A 23381-nucleotide genomic window follows, 5' to 3' on the forward strand; every position below is an offset into this window, starting at 1 on the left:
CAATAAAAGGTCTGGTTTTAGGTAAAATATACTACAGGCATATATAAGAAATGTGTTCATTGATGTAAGTAAGGAAGAAACTTTCAATTTTGCTTTGAGTTCTGTTGTTTAACATGACCTGTGAGCAGCTATTTGAGATCAATACCTTTTCCAGGATTAAGTTTGCCAGAGATTAATGGGGCAGAGGTTTGAAAGATGATGGTAAACGGCAGAACTAGGTTGTGCTCACACTAACAATGTGTCTATGTAATGATAATGATGGGATATAATACGACCACAGAAATTAGCGAGTCTTGCCAGCAATACCAGAACCAGTTACACAAGTGCGGCTAGACTAAGAGAAATCCAGCTTTTCATCTATTTATGGAGTTACTATTTCTACCTCTGTCTTTCTACTTTCTAAATGAGGGCAGTAATGGAAGACTTGGACATCTTTTTCAGTTCAACAAGAAGAGCATCTGCAGCGATGACAAATGTATGCCAGATTGACCCTGAGTATCATTTCAAAGAAACACTCAAAGCTTGATTCAGGCTTTAGGTTCTTCTTAAGTATCCATATAAAGAGAACACTATCAGGGCACCCTTGTAGGAAATTATCTGTGGTCAGTATAACACAGGACAAGTGTATTGCTGACTTTGAACAGCAATGAGAACAGCTTGTTTCTTGCTACCTTTTGGAACCAGAAACTGAAAAGAGAGGCATGAAGAAAACTAATTTCTTTTCTCTTTTATGTTTCACTTAAAGAGATAACAGGAGTCCGCCACAAAAGGTGTTAAATGAAACATGCTACTAACTTTCTGCAATTTGTTTGTTCACAATTACAAAGGATAGTAGAAATGCATGTTAGATAACAAAGACCAAGTTGGATGGAGGTGGCAGAATTATTTCAAAACCTTTCCTGAGATTTATAACAGTTTCTACACAGTTTAAACTGCTATTCTTAAGCGTGGGGAGCTTTAAAATTCAGGTCTAAAATGTGAGTTGCCCTATTTATTTCAATTGTATGATTAACTCTGGAGAGCAGTTATGCCAATTCAACTTTGCTATGTTGGGATCTGTTTTCATGTTGATTTTCAGTATTGCACCTTTGCCATTTTCAATACTACAGAGAAAACAAATGCAATAAAGAAATTCATGCCTACATAATCTGAGATCCCACCATCAGTCTCTGAACGTTTTCTATCACTATTCAGGATGCTGGTTTTGTTGGGGGGTGGGCAATGAGCTGTTATTCACTGTGTTAACTGACGCTTAATACAAAAATACAATTCTGCAGATACCTTTATTGCATTATGCCAACAGTTCAGTTAGTATAATTGCACACAAAGAGCAACCAAATGTAATTTTCTTTTACTTAATACTCGCTCCACTGTTCCTTTCAGCTCCTTCATCTGATTAACTAATGTGACCCAGAGTTCTTCCCAGAAACAGCCATGTAAGTGCTCGTAAGAGGACTCTCCCTGATGCAAAAGACAAAATCTGTGCAACCACAAAGTGTTGTGGGGAAGAGAATGGAGGTGAAGGAAAACAGTAACCCGGCTGGAATGAAAAAATGATTTAATGACAGTTTCCATGCAAGAAGCTATGGTCACACGATGGCTGGTGGATATACAGATCAGAGAGGACAAAACAATGCAAGATTTGAGGGAGAAAAAGGTTAAACTATTTGTACATTTCACAACATACCAGTTTTGTCCTGTGTGCCCTGACACAAGTAAGTTGTCAGTGGGACAGGTGAGAAGCTGAAAGGTGAAAAGAGAGGCTATCCTCATGGTATTTACAGCCTACTCAGAAGCACCAGAAATCTTTAATTAAAGCTTGATTGCTGTGTGTCTTGTTATCTCCTTTCTCCTACTGAGAATCCTATTTTGTCCCCTCCAGTTTCCATGATAGTCATTTGTTTACCTAGAGTTCCTCATTATTGCTCACTGTATCTTTGTATGCCTGAATTTCCCATATTCTAGCCTTGTCTATAAAAGGAAATTGCATTGGTGTGATATAAATTGGCTTTTTAATTGGTAGTCAAACTCCCTGTAGAGAGATGCCGTAGTTTGAGTGACTTTCAGTTTCACTTAAACTAATACCTAATCAATGTAAAAACAAAGCCAAAGTAAGCTTGGTTTATATCAAAATAAACAGCACGCAGCCTTTTGTACAGACTTAACCATTTCAATCCAAAAGCCTAGTCCCACTAATGTTGCTTCAATTTTCTACTATACTCAGGCTTTCTTACAATTTTTTTGCAGGCTCCTTCTAGAATTAAGGTTCATCTGCAACCTTTCAGCAAGAAGCAGACATTTCAGCAAATAACATCTCATTAATTAATTAAAAAGGAAAGCATTTGGATGCTCTGTGACCATCTGCCTAATGGCCACCTTGCACTGCAAGTAAAGGTGTGATTTGAAACCTACAGACATTATTCTGTGTTGGGGCTGGTCATCATCCAGAAACTTGGGAGAGCACCACCACCACATTAGTTGTAGCAATTTGGGGCCTTCTTTGGATTTCCTGTCACATCAACAAAGCACTACCTTTCTTTCAGATTGTAGTTTCTGTTGTGTATGTTGAACTGGCTTGAGGACTAAGGGAGGGCATTTTATTATCCTGTTGTCTCTTCAGCTATAAGAACACAGTTCTTAGTTTTAATACGATTTCTTAAGAAGGCAATATTATAGCATGTGATCTATCACGCAAGCCAAAGAACACATTAGCTGTAATTACTTTTGGCTGAGCTCATACTGGTCAACACAATCTTTGGGATTTCAGGGTGGCACTGCTGCTGTTGGTTCACTCACACAACAGTAAATACGTGGCTATCAAAGTAAAGACTTTGACAGACTCAGCCTGAGGTTTCTTAAATGCATTACAGGATGCAGAAAGAAACGAGTAAAGCTGAGTAAAATGCATAGCCCAGGGACCAAACAAGCACCTGCAGTGTTTACTGAGAGCAGAGACTCAGCAACACAAAAGAACAAGGTGTCTCAGTGCATGTGCTCTGACATGCAATAACTTCCCACTGCAAGAAGCTGCAGTGTAGCTTCTGATTTCTGCCCTGTCTACACTGAGGGCACAAAGCAGAGAAAGGTGCTGTAGGAGTGATTTCAAACCTCAAGGGGTGGACAATTTTAGACTGAACATGAACAGGACAGAGGATCAAGCCCAGAAATCAGGCAAGCTGGCTTAGATACCACTGGAATTTTCACTCTAAGGTCATAAAAAAATCACTTGAATTGCAAAAAGTACCTTGGTGACCTTCTCTCCTACACCCATGCAATCTAACTCCCATTATTCCTACTATCCAAGCATTTCTTTAAAACGCATTCCTCAGACAGGTTAGAGAGCAGAAGAGCTAGAAGATGTTCCATCATTTCAGGTTTAGTGAGAAGTAGGAAGTACCAAAATTCTCCTGCAATATTTAACATTCCTACAGCCACAAGATTTCTAGACTAACATGGCCACACCTACTTTACAGTAACTCTGCATCCAAACTTCAGGCCATTCTCCAATCTGAACATGGTATCTGATGGCTTTTGTGTTACTATAACAGCAAGTACCCCGGAAGGAAATGCACAACTGCCTTAGGGAACTACATCGTCACCTAAGCATGACATTCCTATGGAAAATCAGCCAGAAGTTCATAATCTACACTTGCATACAGATCATACCACAAGATTACTGACCTAAGAGCAATAAGGAAAGCACTTAAAAGGTGGCTCCACTTACAGGCAGGAAATGGAGATACAGATATCACAGGGAACACTTCAAAGGATCTTCAAAGAAGACATAAGGATCTTTTTGGAAATTATACCTTTGTGACCAGCTCAAGCTCATACACAATATCTGTAACAGAGCTAGACACAACCTTTATAGCTAAAGCACACGTCCTCCCAGCCCAGCAGCCTCTCATGTGGGCTCATTACTTATGTCTCAGTCTCCTGAGAATCCTGTCAGTGCTCCTGCACTTTTCTTGCTGTGTGATGCTCGCTACATAAAACATCAATGAACTCCACTTGATGGCAGCTCTTGGCCTATGCTGCAGACTGTACCATCAGCCTCCACTGCCAGAGCTTGCTTCACAAGAGAGTTCAGGTACCAGCAACAGCCCTGCCATGGCAGCATGGAGTGGGATAATACATCCAGCTTTCCAGGCAGGCTTTGAAGGCTGTGTGGAGCTTTTGACCACTCTAACCAGACTGCTGTTGGTATCAGAGCTAACAACACTAGTTCACGTGTTTCAACAGTACACTGCAGGTACCAAAGTGAAACATAACCTAGAACAGAACAGACTCAAAGAAGTCTAAGACAGAGGAGTGGGAGAGGAGGAGGCAGCAGGAACAAATCCCTGGGCCTACTGACAAACTAAAGGATGCACACACCAACCACACTCCTGTTCTCTACCTTAAGAGGGGTGGGGGTATTCCAAATTGGCAGGTAACTAGCTAGCCCTATGTGAGGAGAAACAGCTGCACACAGTGCTGAGGGTGTTCAAGGCCAGGCTGGATGGGGCTTGGAGCAACCTGCTCTAGTGGAAGATGTCCCTGTCCATGGCAGGGGGTTGGAACTGGATGAGCTTTAAGGTCCCTTCCAACCCAAGCCACTCTGCTATTCTGTGAAATAACACTGACCACACAACACTGACATTTCTAAGTAAAAATCATGTTTTTTAAAAAAACTCCAATGTTGTACTCTTTCAAATGGGCAGTGAAAAATCTTACTGAAAAAGCGAAGCTATGTTATTTCAAACCAAGTCCATATTAACTAGAGATGGGTGTTCAGGTTACCCCATGCTGGACTCAGTCAATCTGGACACTTTGCTTTGATTCCTGTCTATTTTTATATGACCACAACACCAAACAAACCTGTCTTACAGTTTAAAAGCAATGTTTAGTTCACGAAGAGGCTCCCTGTGGTTCTTTCACCAGCTCGCAATCAAAATCCAAGTTACAGTAAACAGCAAAAGGCAACTGCTTTCTAGATCTTGTTTTGTTTGTAAGGGACTTGGGAAAAGCTCTGAACAAAGGCTTTGGTAAGAAAAAAAAATATTAAAGGAATCACATTGCATTTAGCCACCTCTAACTGAAATCTGTTCTAGATGGAAACCTCCGAAAATCCTTCACAGGCCAGACAATTACCTGCTGGACCAGAAATGGGGGCAGTGTTGAGCTGGAGATTTCCCAGAAGCTTTTGTTCCCATCCAAACTTCTGGCCACCTCTACCAGTGAGCAAATTGCTGGAGTCTGGAGTGGTACCTCGAGGAGTCTTCTCTCCACTGACTAGAAAACAAGAAGTTACAGGTTGGTTTATCACTGACGGTGGCTGAGGCAGTATGTAATCCAAAACTGAAGCTAAATTCAGGGCTCGGGCTTCTCTGCTAAGAATAAGAGCCTGCAGTCACAGGACATAACACTATTAAAAGGAAAGGGCAGACTGACTTTCTGTTGCTGTTATGGGAACTGTGACAAAAGAAAAACAAACAGGAATGAGTGGTGGGCAAACCAGCAAGTGAATGAAGACAGAAAGCAGGAATACAGAATACAATCTTTAGCAACTGTTAGAAAGTTTCTCTCTTAGCCAGCAAAAGTATGCGCAATCTTTTTTAATTACAGCCTGATTTTTAAGCAATCTTTAGAATACTGGAACCTGAGGCACATTGTACTTCTTCACAGAAACCAAGAGGTATTACTGCATAAATGGAAAGAGTCATACCCCAGCCAACACCCCTACCCAAGGAAGAAGTTTCAGGTGTTCAGAGCAGCAATCCTCCAACCCTCATAGAAGTTGTTGGTCTGAGATATAGAGTGACACACCACTGAACACCTTTACAAATTAAGCAATTCACTGTGCATGAGCTTAGGAAAGATAAAGCCAGACACAAACGTTCAATAAAGATCTAAATGGGGTGAAATCTGGCAGTAGAGGTATAGACTGGGCATAGTCTAGAGGCTAGTCAATCACAAAGTCTGGATCAGAATCCAAATTTTTCCCAAGAGTAAGAGTGTGTGAAGATCCAGGTTTCCACTTCAGATTTAAATGTATGTCAGTCCAAATAAAATAACCTTGTTCTAATTTAACTGGAGAATTGTGCCCAGTGTTACTGCAAAGTTAGTGTCAATCACAGGATGCCTGTCTTTTCCTAGCCAGAGTCCAACTGCCATTCATTTTGATAACTGTCACACAGCAAACCAGGTCATGTGGAACACTGTAATCATAAACTGGCTCCTGCATCAGGCTGGGCGGATAGGTGATGCTACTGTCTCAGCTGGAACCTGACTCTCCCACACCATATGTCTTACTGCCCACTTACTGCCAAACTTGGAAGCCATTCAGTGGTCGGCTCCACTAATAAGGTATGCATCTGAATGGTCTCCTCCATCTAGGCACAATTATTTCAGAAACATACCTTTACAATTTCAAGACTCCTTTGAAGATAACACCACCGAATCCCTTCCCCACGGTTTCAACCCCTTTCCAAATTTCAATTACATGGGAAATAAAAGACAAGTCACTTGCAGATAAAAGGAAAACTTACTTGTTAAATAGCAGTCCAGACTAAGGGAGACATTGTCAAAAGCAATAATGGCATCAGACCCTTCTTCCCATGAAGCGATGATCTGAAACCAAAACCTGCACAGATTGGAAGAACAGGGATTAAATTCTGTTAAAGAGATGAAACTCAGAGCTCTTCACAATTAAAACAGTTTTAGAATAGGGAAAAAAAGGTTTTCTTCTTTCATTAATATAAAAAAATTGACAGAGAAAGTATCCTCACCAGATATCGAAGATGATCTGAGGGAACCTGTACATGAATATAGATAGAAAGTAGATGCAAGTATGTGTATGTGACAACAGAAAGTGAAGTCCCCTGGCTTCTGGCATACACACACACACAATCAGGTACCTGAGTGACTTTATTCTCACAAATGATTCACACCCAAAAGCGATAAGAAAAATAAGTAGGTGGGGCTCCTGAAGTCATTTGGAGTTTCTAAAAGGAACTGGCAATCAAAGGCTGAAACCAATTTTCAAAGTATTTGGTGTTGATCCACCCTCTAGGAAGCAAAGGATATCTAGCAGTTCTGGCAGTCACAAAAGAGAGGAACTGCCACAATGGGTAGTCCATAGGAAGAGAAGAACTCATTATCTCCTTGTAGAAGCTGAGCAGGTTTGCCCTAAATCACTTCCAGGTGGCTTTTGCTGGGAAGTTCTGCCACTCCTATGTTACCAGAAGAAAGATCACTGTAAATTCACCCTCAGTTATATTACAAGTCAACAGGAAGAGCAAAAATAACCCACAACAAAATACTTCAAAGGTGATAGTATACTGACCATGCATTAATTTAGTGCACTCATGGATTTAGAGTTTCTCTTAGCTTAGCAAGTTCATGTTCTCCTGATGCAGATCTGCCACAAAAAATCATAACATTCTGCTTAGGAAGGAGAACAATTTCTAAAAGCAGCCAACCATGGCCCTGAAGTCAGATACAATGCTGAGAGGTTGCATCAAGACTATAAAAACATGAAACTATTACATGCTGTAGAACAAGCTGCAAGACAACACAAAGTACTATTTAAAACTCATTCTCTGTCGTATCTTGATGTTTTACACCAGGAAAAGTTAAGCCAATTCATGGGTCTCTTTAATGTAGATCTACTGCTGATGGTTCCTGCTCTATCTTCTAGATACAAGCATTCAGCCAGGAAGTGAATTCTTGCATGTGTTCCAGTTTAGACATGAAACTGATGACAGAACAAGGTATTTTTGAGGAGCAGCCCTATTTATTTAGATAGGCTGCAGAAATCCTGTCCCTTCACTGCAGCAAGAATCTAAACACCAGCAGATTTTTTTAATTCTCACATACTCTAGTCCTTTATTCACAGTACTGGATCTAAAATACTTTCTCTCTGCTTCTGCAAAGGGTGTTGTTGCTAAGCTACAGATGGGGACACAGTGTGAAAAGCTGACCCAACCAAAGCAAAAACTTCCAACAGAAAAACCTCCTGGCAGCCCCTGAAAGGTGCAAACAGTTTAGAACTGAACACAGTCCACCTACCACAGAGAAGAGGTGATGTAGTTACTATGTTCCTCCTCCTTTATTTCTGGTAAAGCAAAACAATGATACTTCAATACTGGAATTTCTCACTTTCCAGAGATATATGGGGAGACATTCCTAAAATTGACTTTTTATGTTCTAAAGATAGGAGCAGCTGCTATGAAGAAGTGGGTGACTGACATAACAAACAGTGAATATGGTGATGGAAGAATATCCCTAGCATCTAAGGAAACTCCAAATAGCAAAACATAATTTTCATTGCTAAATGATCTGTCTTTATCAACTCAAAAAGCAGCAGCTCCATCCAAACAAATCGGAAGATCCAAAAAAATCTATTGTTTGCCTTCTCAAATCATACAAAGTGCAACTGCAGCCTGACGTTGCCAGAAGTCTCTCACAGTTGGTATATCTGAAACCCATTGGGGGTATGTCTAGGAAGAGAACTGGAAGAAACATAAAATCCTTGGATGTTAAACTGGCTTCCGATTACATCGGCTGTCCTCCCTGCCTCCTCCCCATGTCTGCTCCACAGCTGACATCCCATAACACTTCAACTGAAATTACAAGCTCTAGCACAAACATAAGCTGTTCAGTTCCAGACATGCCACACAAGTCTTAAAACAAAAGCTGTTGAACAAAGCGGGCACTGATCTACTGCTTCCTGTAAGTTACTGTGCCAGCACCAGAGACGAAACAGGTCCTGAACCACCACAGGTCCCAGTTCAGTACGTTATGGAGAACCAGCACCTACATAACTCTAAACTATAGGCCGTAGATCAGTAGAAGCTTCTTCCTTCCTGTTGTGTGCTACTGAAACCTCCAGGAAGAGGTAAGGTGGAAACAGATTCAGCTACGTGACTTTCAGTTGGCTGTGTCCTGCACACAGTGAACCTTGGTGTTACACTGAAGGGACCACTGGAACTGAGTCTCTGATGCATTTGATCTTCATCCTGTTTCCTGGGGATACACACTAAATGCCACTTGGAGATGTGCACATTTTGATGTGTACTTACGTTTGTAAAGTGCTAAAGGTTGGGAAATGAATTACAAAGACAAATAAGCAGTTCCTCCATGTCAGCTTTTCCCTCCGCTTCTACAAACTCTACCTCAGGTTGCATAAAAGAGACATAGTTCTTCAAAGACTACTATGCACCTCCAGGCAACTAAATACTTCTGAAAATAGCTTCAGGCAATTTCCTTGGCAGAACCCTAAGCTTCATGCCCCAAGGTGTTATCCTTTGATGCACTGTTCCTGTCATCCCTCTTCAGACAATAAAGGGTTGTTCTTATGGGAATTACCAGCCCCTGAGAACAGACAAGCATGATACAAACCAGTATTTTCTGTCACTGAAGGAAGTGCTATTTAATGTGTCCATATAAGAACACAATAAATTGCTTTTTACTTTTATTTACAGTTCAATCAAGTTTAATAGACAGCCTTGCTGATTTCACCTGCAGGAACAACGGGACCAGAACACTTGAGAAGTTGCCTGAAGTTCACCATGGTGAAAACAAAATGACAGAAGTGCTTCCAAAATACAAATCCCAAAGGAATGTTAAACACTGTTAGGACCATCAGTGCTGCCCTGGTTGCCTATTGATCTGATTTTTTTTCTAACACGAATGCAGTTTTAGTCACAAACATTCTCTTAAGACCAGCATTTCTTCAACAAATAGTTCATCATTTTTCCTTCTCCAGTTAATGCCACTATTAATATAGAAATATAATGTCTTTCAAATTCCACTGAAACCAAATCATCACAGTTAGCCAACATTTCAATCATTAGCTTTGGTGGTTTCAGCTTAATGGGCTAATTAAGGGAAATTTAATCAAAACTGAAGATGGAAATGTCACACATCAGTGAGATGGAAAAGAGCCCCACAGACAGCCACGTTCCCTTGCCCCCTCCATTATTTTTTTCCTGCTTGATCCCTGAAATCAGTGAAACAACTCCCACTGACTTCGGTGGAAGCCGATAGTGAAACACCAGAAGCATGTTACTGCAGTGGCTCGGTGTAATGCTGGAGGTGACAGTCTCACAGATATTTTTGCACAAATAGAATCCCAGACTGGTTTGGGTTGGAAGGGACCTTAAAGCTCATCCAGTTCCAACCCCCTGCCACGGGCAGGGACACCTTCCACTAGAGCAGGTTGCTCCAAGCCCCTGTGTCCAACCTGGCCTTGAACACTGCCAGGGATGGGGCAGCCACAGCTTCTCTGGGCACCCTGTGCCAGCGCCTCAGCACCCTCACAGGGAAGAATTTCTGCCTTATATTTAACCTAAATATTCCCTGTTTAAGTTTCAAGCCATTTCCCCTTGTCCTATCACTACAGTCCTAATGAAGAGTCCCTCTCTAGCATCTTTGTAGGCCCCCTTCAGATACTGGAATGCTGCTACGAGGTTTCCATCAAAGCAGGGTGTGCTAACTGCACAGCCAGGACTTCAAATGGCACCTATACAGCACAGATACTCATCCACAGCACTTCGGAAACATATTCACTACATACACAGATATTCTGTAGATGATCAATGTTAGAGGATGGCCATGAAAGAGTATTCCTGAAGGTAATTCTATAGAAGCAGTAAACTTAGTGCTGGCAAGTTTGTCTAGAATTTGTTGCTTAATAAATCTCAGAAACTTTCTTAAATGGAATCCAAATCCTCATCAGGTAGGTCTGTGTCTGCAAGCTAGATTTCTCCACAGGAATGAAAATACAGCTGTGAAAGGCTTTAATGGCCTGGCTAGTTGAAAAATCATTACTTGAGGACTAGTGGGAATCACTTCTTGTGTTTCTTTTGCCATACTTGACCCCAGGAGCACAGCTAGAAAGAATTTCCTTAGATGTATGACAATTGGGAAGTACAAGTTACATCCCACAGAGTTGAGTGTCAGCTGAGCTGTGAATGCAAGTCATATAAAGGTTTTTTTTTTTTTGCTTTTTAAACCTGTTTGAGGCAGATGGAAAACGCTGTACCGGGTGGACAAATCCAAAAACCTCTCAAGGGTGATTACTGATCAAATTATTTCAGAGTCACAGCTAAGAAGTGGTATCAAAGGCATAACAAATAAGCTTTTCTGAGTTTGTTTCTTTAAATTTCTTTGTGCAATTTAAATCCAGACGAACAGTTCTTTGAAAGGTAGGACCAAGCATATCCCAACTCGGAGCAGGATACATCAAAGCTTCTGGGCTATAATCTTCCCCATTCCTCAGTATAGAGTCATAGAATGGCTTGGGTTGGAAAGGACCTTAAGATCATCTAGTTCCAACCCCCCTGCCACAGGCAGGGACAAAGGATCTTGGAATCTTGGTTATATTTCAGTCAGATTTTAAGCTTTATCACATCATCTGGGGTTTTCTGTTCAGTTGGGTCTTTTTGCTTATTTATTTTATTCTTGATCCTAAGAGAATACTGGTTCCCCCCCCCCCAAATATCTGGGGCTTATTTACAGAGGGAAATAATAGAGCTAAAAATATGAAAATACATCTACAGTTATATTAGTATAACCTCCATGAGGACAAACTGGTTTACTTATGTCACCTACCCTTAGGTCTTCACTGAACAAAAATATTAGCTTTTAGGTGTATTATATCCTCCTCTGGAGGGAAATAGAAACCATTCTTCTTGAATTGAAGACCTCAGAAAGCCAATTCTGTGCAAATTCTGCAGCTCCCTCCCTTCAATAACAACTCTAAATTCCACCTCAATATTGTCCCTGGCTCATACAGACAGTTCAGGTTTCCATCAGCCACTCAGGCAGCTCTCTTCATGCCATTATTTTAGAAAGGCTCATGTAATATTTTTTTTTCCTTTTTATCATAAAGATAGGGATTATTAACCAAGATTGAACGTTAACCTCCTCTGTACTCAATCCCCCATGCAGCGACACGAGCACAGTGTGCCTGTACGTACGGATCCCATTTCCTAACTTGTAACGTTTTGCCTCTGATGGAACTGATTTCTCTCTCTACCTAGCGAAAATAATTGTGACCGAACCTGCTTGAGATTGAGGTACTCACCAAATGGAGAAGTTTCAGGTCACTAACCCTTATTTCATTCAGGTTCCCATTAACTTCTCTGTTACAAATGATGCATTGTTAGCTCACTTCACAAAGGAATACCTACTATTTGGGATAAAAGATATACTTAGGTGGAATGAGATTATTTGTAGAAATACAAGCATGTTAACTAAACTCATAGTGACAGAACTGCCATACAGGAAGTTACTTAACAGCTAGTAATAAAAAGATGAGATTCAAAGGTGTTTTAAAGGTGTTATTAAAGGCAACCATGCAGAACAGATACATGTACAAAACCTGTCACAGGTACTCTGCACACGCTGTCACCAAAACCCCTTTTTTCAGATGAACAGAACAGCCAACAGCAGAATATTTCAGAAGAAGGACAGTGGCAGACATAGGTAACACTACAAAGCAGAAGAGCAGTGATACAGGCATTAAAGTCTCACTTTGTTTTAAACAAAGTAATGTGGGACCACGGCAGAGCAACACAGGCTAGGCTTGTTGGATGAGCGTAAGAAGAAAGAATACAGAGATCTGGCTGTACATGTGATCAATTAATATATACCTGTGCATGGAGACACATGTCTAGCTTGTATGGAAGGGTCCCTGTTTCTTCATAGCAGAACGGGAAGAAAGTTTAGGAATAACAGGAGTCAAAACAAGGCTCTAGATAGAAAATGTTGCTAAGAACATTCCTTTTCTTCTTTTTTTTTTCCTTTCATGGAAAACATGATGCCCAGAAACTTACTAGTTATTTCTTATTAGAAAGAAAATCTGAAAGGAGCACCAGGGAGAGACAGAGCAATGCAAGAAGAAATTATTAGACTAGAAGAGTGCTTAGCCACAGCTGGTATAAACACAGCAAGAGGGGTACAACTATGAGACAACTGCTTTTTACTGCTCTTTTTACTGCAGCAATGAGTGAGAGGGTCCCCAGCTGCTTCGGCTGCCATTGAGATCGGAGCTGCTGTAGGAGCCAGACAGAACAAAGGATCCCACTCCCGAGGACTGAAAGGGAATCCCACTTTGACAGGCAGATGAAAAACTGATGAGTACCAGCAGCGTAGCTCATAGAAATCCAGAAAGACTGGGATAGGTAAAGAAGCCAGATTAAAGAAAGGAAGTACAATCATCTGGACATTAATTTTGACTTGTTGCAGAAGAATATTACCTTCTGGGGTAACTTAAGTCCCTCTTCATCCATACCTATCCTTCCAGGTAAGTCACATTTTTCTCCTCCAACATGATAAATTCCACAGTTCATGTTCAGGAGAAGATCATCAGCAAGAAAATAATTCTGAAGCTCTCTGAGCACAATGGGACCAGAATAAAATCAGTTTTTACTTTCTGAATGTGCTGCCCTGCCAAAAGGACACAGGGCCCAAACTTGCAGAAAGTGACAAGACAAATGGTGCTGCTACTTATGAATGAAAAATTAGTTTCTAGGGACCTCGAGTAAACTCCTCTCACTCCTCCTTCCCCCATCTGGCCACTACTACTTAAGACTGGCTACAAATGTAGACTTCGTAATGCCAAACAAATAACCTTAAGAAGAAAGGAAGCCTTTCTAACCGGCAGACACATTTACATTGCTTATATATTTGTATACAATATTCCATCAGAAGACTGTACTGAGGTTTAACAGGTTGCTATTAATATTTGCCATTTTTACCATGTTCCTCTCACAGAAGTTACAGTAAAATCTTTAAGGAAAGGATAGGTTTAGTAGAGAATATAGGTCTTCAAAGGCCAGGGCTGGGCTGGCTCATGCGGAGTCCGCTTCCAGGCAACTCCAGCCAGGTTGTAGATGGACTCACAGAACATTTGGTCTACACACGGCTCCAGATGGCTGGCCTCAGCTTCACCAAGAGAGCAGTTAAATTAAGAGAATTGAGATTTGTTTCTTTAAGCATTAACTTTCCAGCACAGCTTCAGCCTATTAGAGCTAATCCTTCTCCACCTTTCACACTGCATAGCAAACAGTAGCTAGGCAGGTTGGTGATAAGCATCAGCCCACAGTAAGCTCCAGAGAATCCCTTTGTTACATGTGCTTGTATCTTATCTATGTGCTATACCTTAACCATACTGTTAAACTAACAGGATGTGTAATTATTAGCTACACAAATCTATCATCTTCAGTTACCTCAGGCTTCTGTTTGCTCTTGCTGTCACATCCCCATGACTATATAATTACTAAAATTTAAACTCACATTACTTACTAAAAACAACCAGATAAAAAAAGCAAGCCCAAACTACCAACTACAACAGAGCTTTCAAGACTGCTTCCTACTTGCATTTCTGTGAAGCTGAAAAAGAACAACCCTCAACAGGCTCATCACTTATAATTGGAACACAAACAGTAATTTTTCATCGAGTACAACAATTTTACCATAATGGGGTTCTCTACACTACTCTCAACCCAAATATCTTACCACTGCATTAATGTGTAAAACTCCAGTAAGTAAAAAGACCAATTCTCTGTGCGGATTATCATGTGCCAAACGAAGCACAGCAAGGATTGTTAGTTCATGCTGAGTGTGTTTAAGTGGCAAGTTAAAATACAGCACCTCTGGAGACTTTGCCTTTTGCCTCTGGCAGGCACAATCCAGCAGTTCAAGGAGCTCTTGCCCCACAGTGGCTTCTTTAATTGTAGCTGCTTTGATGGCATATCCTTCAGCAGCCTTTGCCCATCCTCCCTCACCCAGAGAAGGCACTGAGCATTTGGAATTGGGTTACACCACATGAGCTGACTCTCCAGACTTGCCACCACCTTCCAGAAAAAGGAAGGATAGCTAACTTTGGGAAGATGTGTAAAGCCAGAACTTCAGCCTTATTTAAGTTCACACAGAAGAGGTAAGACTTCACAAAGGGTGAAATTGCAACTGGATGCTTTGCAATGGATCAAATAGGAGGAAAGAAGACAATCCTCATTTTACTCTTGGAAATTAAGCATGTGTCCAGGGTTGCCCAGGCTAATGCAGTGCTAGAAATCTAATATCCCTCAGCCCCAATTTTGCTTCTTTGTCATACTCCTCCCTACCTTCTGTTCCTGCCAATTCACCTGAAATGTTCTAGCTGTAGTTTTCTGCCAAAATATAATTTTCCCCCAACAGCCTGAGGGATATAAAACATTTAAGAAATATCTGTTTCTAAAGATAGAGCTGATCTAATTTCTTGGAAGTCTTCCTAATGATTCTTTGAAGTGCTGTAAGCCAAACATGGAAATTATGGCTAAGCAGCTTCTGAACAAGCAAGCTTTTAAGCAGTTTTAAAGCATATTATCTTGTTATTACTAAAACTTTCCATTCAACTTCCCAATCACAATGGAACGTGCTTTAATTTTGTGTGGAACTGGTGCACTGGTGTGCTTTATTCCAGAGCTTTACTTCTGCGAGGTGATTTAAACATTCAGCTCCTCCTGTAGGAATATCTGCAATATCACGCTTCTCCTAACACAGACCCTCACAGCTACTGACACAGGAACCAATTAGGAAAAGACAGACACAGCAAGCCTTCAGCAGCACCAGCACTGTGTTCATACCAATTAAATACTTCTTATGGTTCAATAAAACTGCCATTTATCTTCAAAGTACATTCACTGCAGCCTCCCCAGTACCATTTCAGTGTACACTTCCATAGAGTTCCCTCCTAACTTGTACATCAGTCCATATTTCTTAAGAAACAGGTTTTGAGATGGTGAAAAAGACAGCTGCAGTATTTCCAAGTCTCACAGGAGATTTCTGCCTTCTCAGGAAGGACTGGTTTCAACTAAATTGATCTTAGGAAAAAAATTCATTAATCCAGTGCATTTTCTGTGAATAAATAAGGACAAAAACTTTGCAAGAGACACCAAGACTTCAAAGTTTTTCCTGCTTATGTCTTAACCTCCAACAAGCTCCCTTCCCTCAGTGAACCCATCTGGCTTTCTCTGTAAGTAATGGGAATTAAGGGTGGCAGCACCTTATACATAATAGTCAGCACTGTGTTATCAGTTGAATCTGTGATTCCACATGAACCCCTGCTAGCCTGGCTCCTAAGATCAAAGTATTCTCTGCCTGACTGTGCAACCAGAGAGAATTTAAAGGAAAGCAATAGCATGAGAGTACAGAATAATTCAGGCACAAACATTCCTCTGGCAACATTAAGAAATAAATCACATAAATAATGGCAAAATATACCGTTCTTCAAAGGAAACACAGCTGAAAGGAAAGAAGCAACCAGGTATTTCTACAAATGGTACTTCAACAGTGACTGCACAATAAGCCTAATGCTGGTATTTTTTCAATCTTTGACGTGTACATATTAATTATACATTCAGGACTGAAGTGTTGGCAGTGTCCTTGTTGTATTTGTAGCCTATGTGCATCCCCAAGAGCCAGGAAGATAAAACACATACTCCTATAATGTTTGTTCAAACTTCTTATGAGGCAAACTATCCCTTAATGAACTTCACTATTTCTAGGGCACAGATTTCCAAAAAGACAAAGGACACCAGTGCTGATGACACTGTTTGTAGATGTATCTTACAGCCTAAGGGCCAGGGCGGCAGGAGGTGAAGTATGTCTCTGTCTTCTCAATAAACCCCATAAGCCAGAACACACACAAAAAGTAAACAATGAACAAGAGTGTTCGCTTAGAGCTGACTTGTAAGAAACAGCTAAAACAACACTCTAAATAAGCATATGCTACCAGATTAAGCATATGCTACCAGACAAACCTTTTACGCTTAAAGCCAGAGTACAGTCACAACTGAGACAGCCTTTTGTTTAAGCTGAGCCTCCTGCTACAGCTACCACAAAGGTGTTCAGATGCATCCTCATCTGATTTTGCAGTGAGTTCTTCTCCCATCTCTTTCATCCTCACATCTAAACTCACTGAACACTGGGGACTGTGATACCCAGCAGAAAAATCAACTATGAAGCTCACATTCAATTCTAGCAAACCACGTAAGAGCATCAAACATGCTATGTAAAAACAGGACATGAGGAGAATGATTATTTCCAGTTGATGAAATGGAGACGCAAAAGTTTAAGCACCTTGTAGACTACCCATTGACCCAGTCTGTGAACCGAGACCACCACTAAGGAGTTCTAAAATTGAGTGCTTTGCTCTAACTACTCAATTATTCTCATTCCCCACCTCTACCAGCAGACACCTCCCGGGAACAAAGAGCTTCCTCTCCCTGAGGAAACAACTTCCAGGAGAAATGCTGGCCATCTTCTTTGCCAGGTAGCTAGCACTGAAAGGATTGATCACCATGAAGGAGAATGATGAGGAGACTCATACCTATCCAGTATATCTGGGAGAGGGAAGATCATCCACTGCCATATTCCCAAACCTTCGCTGTTATCTGAATGCCAGAATGCCCGGCTCTGTTCCTTTCCTGTCTTGTTCTCGACCAGCACCAGGGATATATTTCCCAGCAAGACACCTTGGACGAGCCAGGACATTCGTAGCTAGAAGAAAGAGAACATACAAAATTAAACATCACAAACATCATCCAAAAGTCCCAACTCTTCTTTCATTTCTTTGTTCTCTAATCACCAAAAAGTTGATTCTCTCTCCCTTATGCTCATGTAATCCTTTTAGAAAGCTCCACAGATGTGAAAGCCTGTAATAATTAGTATATGCTATTTCATACTGGAATTACTGGCCTTTCTTTTTGGTAAAGTCGAGTCCAAAACATCTGTTTTAGCTTTCACATATGTGTCTGTAATTTTAAAAGGATAAGCTAATACTTCTATCATGCGCAGTACAAAGATCACACTCCCCTAAGATGCCACCTAAGAGTTTCAAGTTAAGACTAACCATTTTTTCAGCAATAAACATTTATATTCTGGCAGCAGCAAAACCACAAGGAATAATAGCTGCAATAAGCAGGCACCACTAATAATCACATCCTCCTTCCCCAGATACTCTTTTCAAAAATCTTTTCCTTACCTCTTTCCAAGTTTCTACAGCCTTTCCAATTAAAGTCCAGTAATAATTAGTAATTTATCAATTAAAATACCTGAGGGAACTGGTTTCCGAACATTTTGTTCCATTTAATGTAATTGAGTCCATTTCTATGCATTTATCCCTGTATGTAAAATTATTTCATGTAGTTTTCTCATTTTATGACTTTCCCTCATTGTATGAAAATAAAAATAATCCTTTAGACATCAGACTAGTGTCAGAATCAATATTATATTAATATAGTCTTCTAATTTTCTTGGGAAGATGACCTAGCTCTTTGTTGATAAAGAGCATAAGTAAAATACATATAAAATACATATATAGTACATGCAGGAGCTGGGTCTCATCTCAATAAGCAGTAGAGGTGAGAATCCTGAAGGGACAAGTTTGTTAAAACTACATTAACAATTGATTTTTTTGGACACAAGAAAGTATTCAACACAGTATCGAGCATCCATGCATGTTAAAAACCAGCCCTCTGGTTTTTAACACTTCAAAGCAAACACTTAAGTCAGGAGGCTAGGAATTAAATCTATATTTTACACATGAATGTCTCGTAATGGTATTTACTTTCTTGCTTTGACAGCACAGACGATTCGTATCCATTTCTCTAGTTCTCCAGATTTTGCTTGCTGTTCCTATCTCATGGTGTAAGTCTGTCCTGGCAGTCAAGTCAGATTTAGGGGAGGAAAGGACAGAAGTGTTGCTGTTATTCCTAGCTGATGCTCACTACATTCTCGATACCCATTGTATTAATTATCAGCACTGACTGTAGGTAAACAATGCAGCTCACCTGCCTGTCTCCAAAGCTACAAAGACAGCAGCGACTTTGACTACACTGCAAAACTATCAGAGAGACTGAAAAATCTAGATGTGATTCTTCTCTCTCTCCAGTCCAAAAATCACTGCACTTGCTTGGAATCATTCCTGGTCCTGTTGCACTGCCAGCATGTTTGACACAAGCATTGATAAGATATACAAACTGATATGCAAGCGTGGGTCCATGAATTCATTTTGTTACATTATCGAGACCAGACATCCAAGACTGATGGGTAAGGTTTTGAGTGGTTCAGCAAACCATCACTGGGGCCTTTCAATGCACAGCACTTCTGGTGACACGCCACTGCTCAAGTCTGGCTACCAGCTCACTCTCACCTTTGGAAAAGGGCTTATGGAATCCCACGTCCATTTCTGTAATGTCTGACAGCAGAAACCATAGGGTGAGTTGTGAGGATTTTCACCTTGCAGACATCAGAGAAAAAGCAGAGTTGAGCAGGACTGCAAAGAACTGCTTCAGATACAACACAGCGATGGCTGGGGAAGCAGCTGAAGAGGGCTGAGCTCATGCCCACACGTTCACCAGAACCGATGTTGGTGAAAGAGGCTGCTGACAAATGTTTATGGTGTAGGAGGCTGATGCCTTCAAACTTGTTACCTGCAGGGCTACTCCTAACTCCTAGTGAGGAGCATGCACGGTCTTAATGACAGGTGATAATGAAGATGAAAGAAGCTGTTGGGCATTTTATATTTCAAGTGCTATGAAGTAAGGCTATTGAAATCACAGTGAAAATTGCTCTCCCCTGAACATTACTGCAATACTTTTCAGACCCACTTAAGTAATTTCCGTTGAGAAAACTGATCAGGACTAAAGTTTGTTGGGTTTTTTTAAATAACTTCGGAGTAACAGTGGACATTTAAAGCACTCAACCTATAGCAGAGAAAGCAACTCTTCTTACTCAAGAGTCCACATGTGAAGCACTTTTAGGACCCTAATGCCAACTCTACTGTAACACACTAAGTGAAATTTCTAATAAATATAAGTTGGAGCAACTTCACTTTGCCCTTTTGACTGTTCACAATTTGAGAGGTAAAGCCCTGAAGCTGCTACACACAGGAGCTTTCAGACCTCTTCTCTTCTGGAAAACTGCCAGACTGTGAGGGGCAACATCTACATGGTCAGAAGCGAGAGAGAAGAGTGAGCCTTTGACAGTTATTAACGTAACACCAGAGCAAAAGCTGAAGCAATTGATGAATTGGAATGGATGCCTTTGCACACATGTCAGCTGTTCAAAGGAAAAAAGTAGCTGGCATTAGATGTGGGAGATCAGCTCGTTGGCAAAGTGCAATATGCAGACTCTAATGAACTGGCTCTGAGTGAATCGACTGGCACTGTGTCCAAATGGGCATTTTTGGCTGTGATTTCCAGGGTTTCTAAGCTTCACAGCAGGGCAGTCCGGGTCTTTTCACACCTGCTGAAGTGAACCACAGCAGATGATGAGCTGGATACCATAGCAGAGACATCTGAATGGGGCTGGCATTCACTCTACACAATACAGCATCAATGATGGCAGATGGTACTACACACACGATGCCTCCTGTAAGCAGCGCAGTGGCACATTTGGAAAAATCTGAATGTGGGCTGTTGGTGGCATACCCCTAACATTATGTATCAAACATCTCTCTCTGTTAAACCAGCAGAAAAATATTCAGAAGCTAGAAACATCACTGAGAAATTAATTAAGCATTGCAGGTAGGCACTGGCCCAACAGCACCTTGCTTTCTGGCCTGAGAACCCACCAGAGCTGGTCATTAGCTGTTCAGATGCAAACACACTGACTCAGTAAATGAAACGCTCTAATGTGATCTGGGCAAAATTAAAAGGAGAGATTGCCCGTGGTAAACACACAGCATACTGAGGCAAAACTTGGGTCAGACGTCCACATGCACTGTACTGCAAACACCACCTTAGCCCCCCAGTTTCCCCTTAGCCACCGAGTTTGTGGAATTTCTGAACTGACAAACAGGAGACTCAACCCAAAAAGAACAAAAACCTAATCCTTCTGAATATCAACAGGGTTTGGCAGTTTAACAGAGAGGTGAAGATAAACAAGGATGGTAGATTTTCTAGCACAAGCTGCATGATTTCAAGACCACCTGATGACTGAGACTTGCTTTTGTTTTTCCTTATGTACAAAAGAAAAAAATACCAAGAACCTTCTGGGTGACTTTTGGGCCTGCTTACACCTGTGAATCTACTTTAATGGCTAGAAACATTTCAGTATGAACTAATGCCTACATGTGTGACTGAGGACCAGTGACACACATAAATACCAACATTCCTCAGTGGCACTCCAGAGAGCTGCTGTTTCTTTTTCCTCCCTAAGTGGCAATGCCCCTGACTATTAACATTATGATCCTACCTGGCAGGAAACGCTGGTTGTCCATCTTTAGCACAACTAAAGAAAGCGGGAAAAATGAACATTCTTCAGAGCTTGGAGTAAGATATTTTTATGGAGAAGAGCCTACAGGCATCCTGCTCCCAAGTAAGTGCAAAAGTTGGATCCCACTGGTGGCTATCTTGCTGTCCATGCCCCAACTCTGCACCGCAGGCTTACGTCTTGTGAGAGAGCACACTACTTAGCATTCCTGCCCACAGTCCTTGCTCCCCACCTATAATACTTGCTCGAAGGAATTGCTCAAGATTGTCCTGACCCCGAGCTGTATATTATTGAAATACAGACATTTATTTTTCTGAAAAAAACGTAACTCTTGCCTTGGGTCTTGGAATTTCCTGTCCAGAAATTTCTGGACAGGAAACAGTAGAAGTTGTTTTCAGATGGGAAAGCACTGACCTGGTAAATGTGAGTCAGGCATTAAAGAAGCTTGGAAAACACCTCATGATAGCACAGAAACTGAAGCTGCAAGTTGGAATACGGTTTATGCAGAATTAGACAACAGCTGCAGACACCTTTGCCAAGTCTCTTTTTATACATTAACACGAGCAAGGTTTGAAGCAAGAAGTTTATCACATTGGCAACATTGTTCTTCTTACTAGAAATGAGAAATGGTTGCACACAACAGTACAAGACATCTATTAAACCTGCTCAGCAATTTAGACGTGGACTCTTATTCGTAAGAAAGATGACCAAAAGGTCTTGTACCTGGTTTCTGGCCAGATCTTGTAGAATCAAAGAATCACAGAACCATAGAATGGTTAGAGTTGGAAGAGACCTTAAAGCTCATCTGGTTCCAGCTCCCTGCCACAGGCAGGGACACCTTCCACTAGAGCAGGTTGCTCCAAGCCCCTGTGTCCAACCTGGCCTTGAACACTGCCAGGGATGGGGCAGCCACAGCTTCTCTGGGCACCCTGTGCCAGCGCCTCAGCACCCTCACAGGGAAGAATTTCTTCCTAAGATCTAATCTAAATCCCCCCTCTGTCAGTTTAAATCCACTCCCCCTTGTCCTGTCCCTGCAGGCCCTCTCCAGATTTCTTGTAGCCCCCTTTAGGTATTGGAAGACTGTTTTAAGATCTCCCTGAAGCCTTCTCTTCTCCAGGCTGAACAAGCCCAGCTCTCTCAGCCTGTTGGAAGAGTTGGGCTTGTTCAGCCTGAAGAGGCTGCTGGCACTTCAGTACACTTGGAATTTACTGACACTTCTGCTTTTGCTCAGGACTCAGAAGTACAAGCAAAAACCTCATGTAAATGCTAAAATGGTAATTAACTCATCTGATCATATAGCTTTAAAATACCCAGGCAGGCAAGAGAAGCTTGTGCTTTATATGAACAGATTCTCATGCTATTTATTCTCACATTATTTCTTACTTAGTGTTTACTTCTATAAAATCAAGAACCTAATAAAAGCACCTTCATTTCAGGAAACAACCAATCATGAAAATAAAGACAACAACAAAAGAGAAAGAAAGAGAAAGAGTTCCTAATTTTGCTGCCAGAGTACTGTGGCGTGGCCAGGCCTTCCAGCAAGTTCAGATATTATAGATCCTCTAATCCAATGACACGGAAGCCAAGTGGCAAAGGAAGCAAGAGAAGAAAGAAGGCTGGTAACAGTGAATAAGCTGTACAGATTTTAAAACCACTTTAAAATAAAACAAGATGCTAACAGCATTCTGCAAAATACAGCACATGAAAGTTTGTGCTAGAGGCGGATCTATGTTGCATTTTTCATGCTCAGAAATGTTCTGAGTCAATGTTATTACTACGTACCCTTCTATGTTATTTAAAGCTGAAGGAATAGAGGAGAGAGACAGGGTGTGCAGGTGTCAGCGTGGAGCTCGGAATGCACTCAAGCAATGATTTATATTATTGATTTACATGCATTAAAATAATACAACCCCCCTGCATAGAAAAGAGAACTGAATTAATAACCACAGAGGATGAAAACATCTTTGTATCTACAAACCCGAGAGGGCAAACTTCAACTATGCTCTTTAAATCGACATATTTATTTTCTAGACAGAGTATGTTTACATCCAAAAAGTAATTTCAGGCTTAAAAGAAGCCCGGCTTAGTTCAGTGCTTACTTATGTAACATAATGGTGGCTTGCAGGAAATAG

The 23381-nt window shown here is 41.1% G+C and overlaps 1 protein-coding gene across 2 annotated transcripts in view; it reads right to left on the minus strand.

Moving 5' to 3' along the window:
* ALK (ALK receptor tyrosine kinase) overlaps window positions 1–23381 on the minus strand; it is a 312254-nt gene that overhangs the window by 42032 nt on the left and 246841 nt on the right. For both annotated transcript variants that reach the window (XM_030499619.1, XM_030499618.1), the window contains exons 9-11: window positions 17363–17532; window positions 6531–6625; window positions 5134–5274 (exon numbers count right to left, since the gene is read on the minus strand). In XM_030499619.1, the coding sequence (XP_030355479.1) occupies window positions 5134–5274; window positions 6531–6625; window positions 17363–17532 (406 nt within the window). The remainder of the gene's footprint in view (window positions 1–5133; window positions 5275–6530; window positions 6626–17362; window positions 17533–23381) is intronic.

This window comes from Strigops habroptila, chromosome 10, assembly GCF_004027225.2.
Source record: "Strigops habroptila isolate Jane chromosome 10, bStrHab1.2.pri, whole genome shotgun sequence".
Taxonomy (NCBI): Eukaryota; Metazoa; Chordata; class Aves; order Psittaciformes; family Psittacidae; genus Strigops; species Strigops habroptila.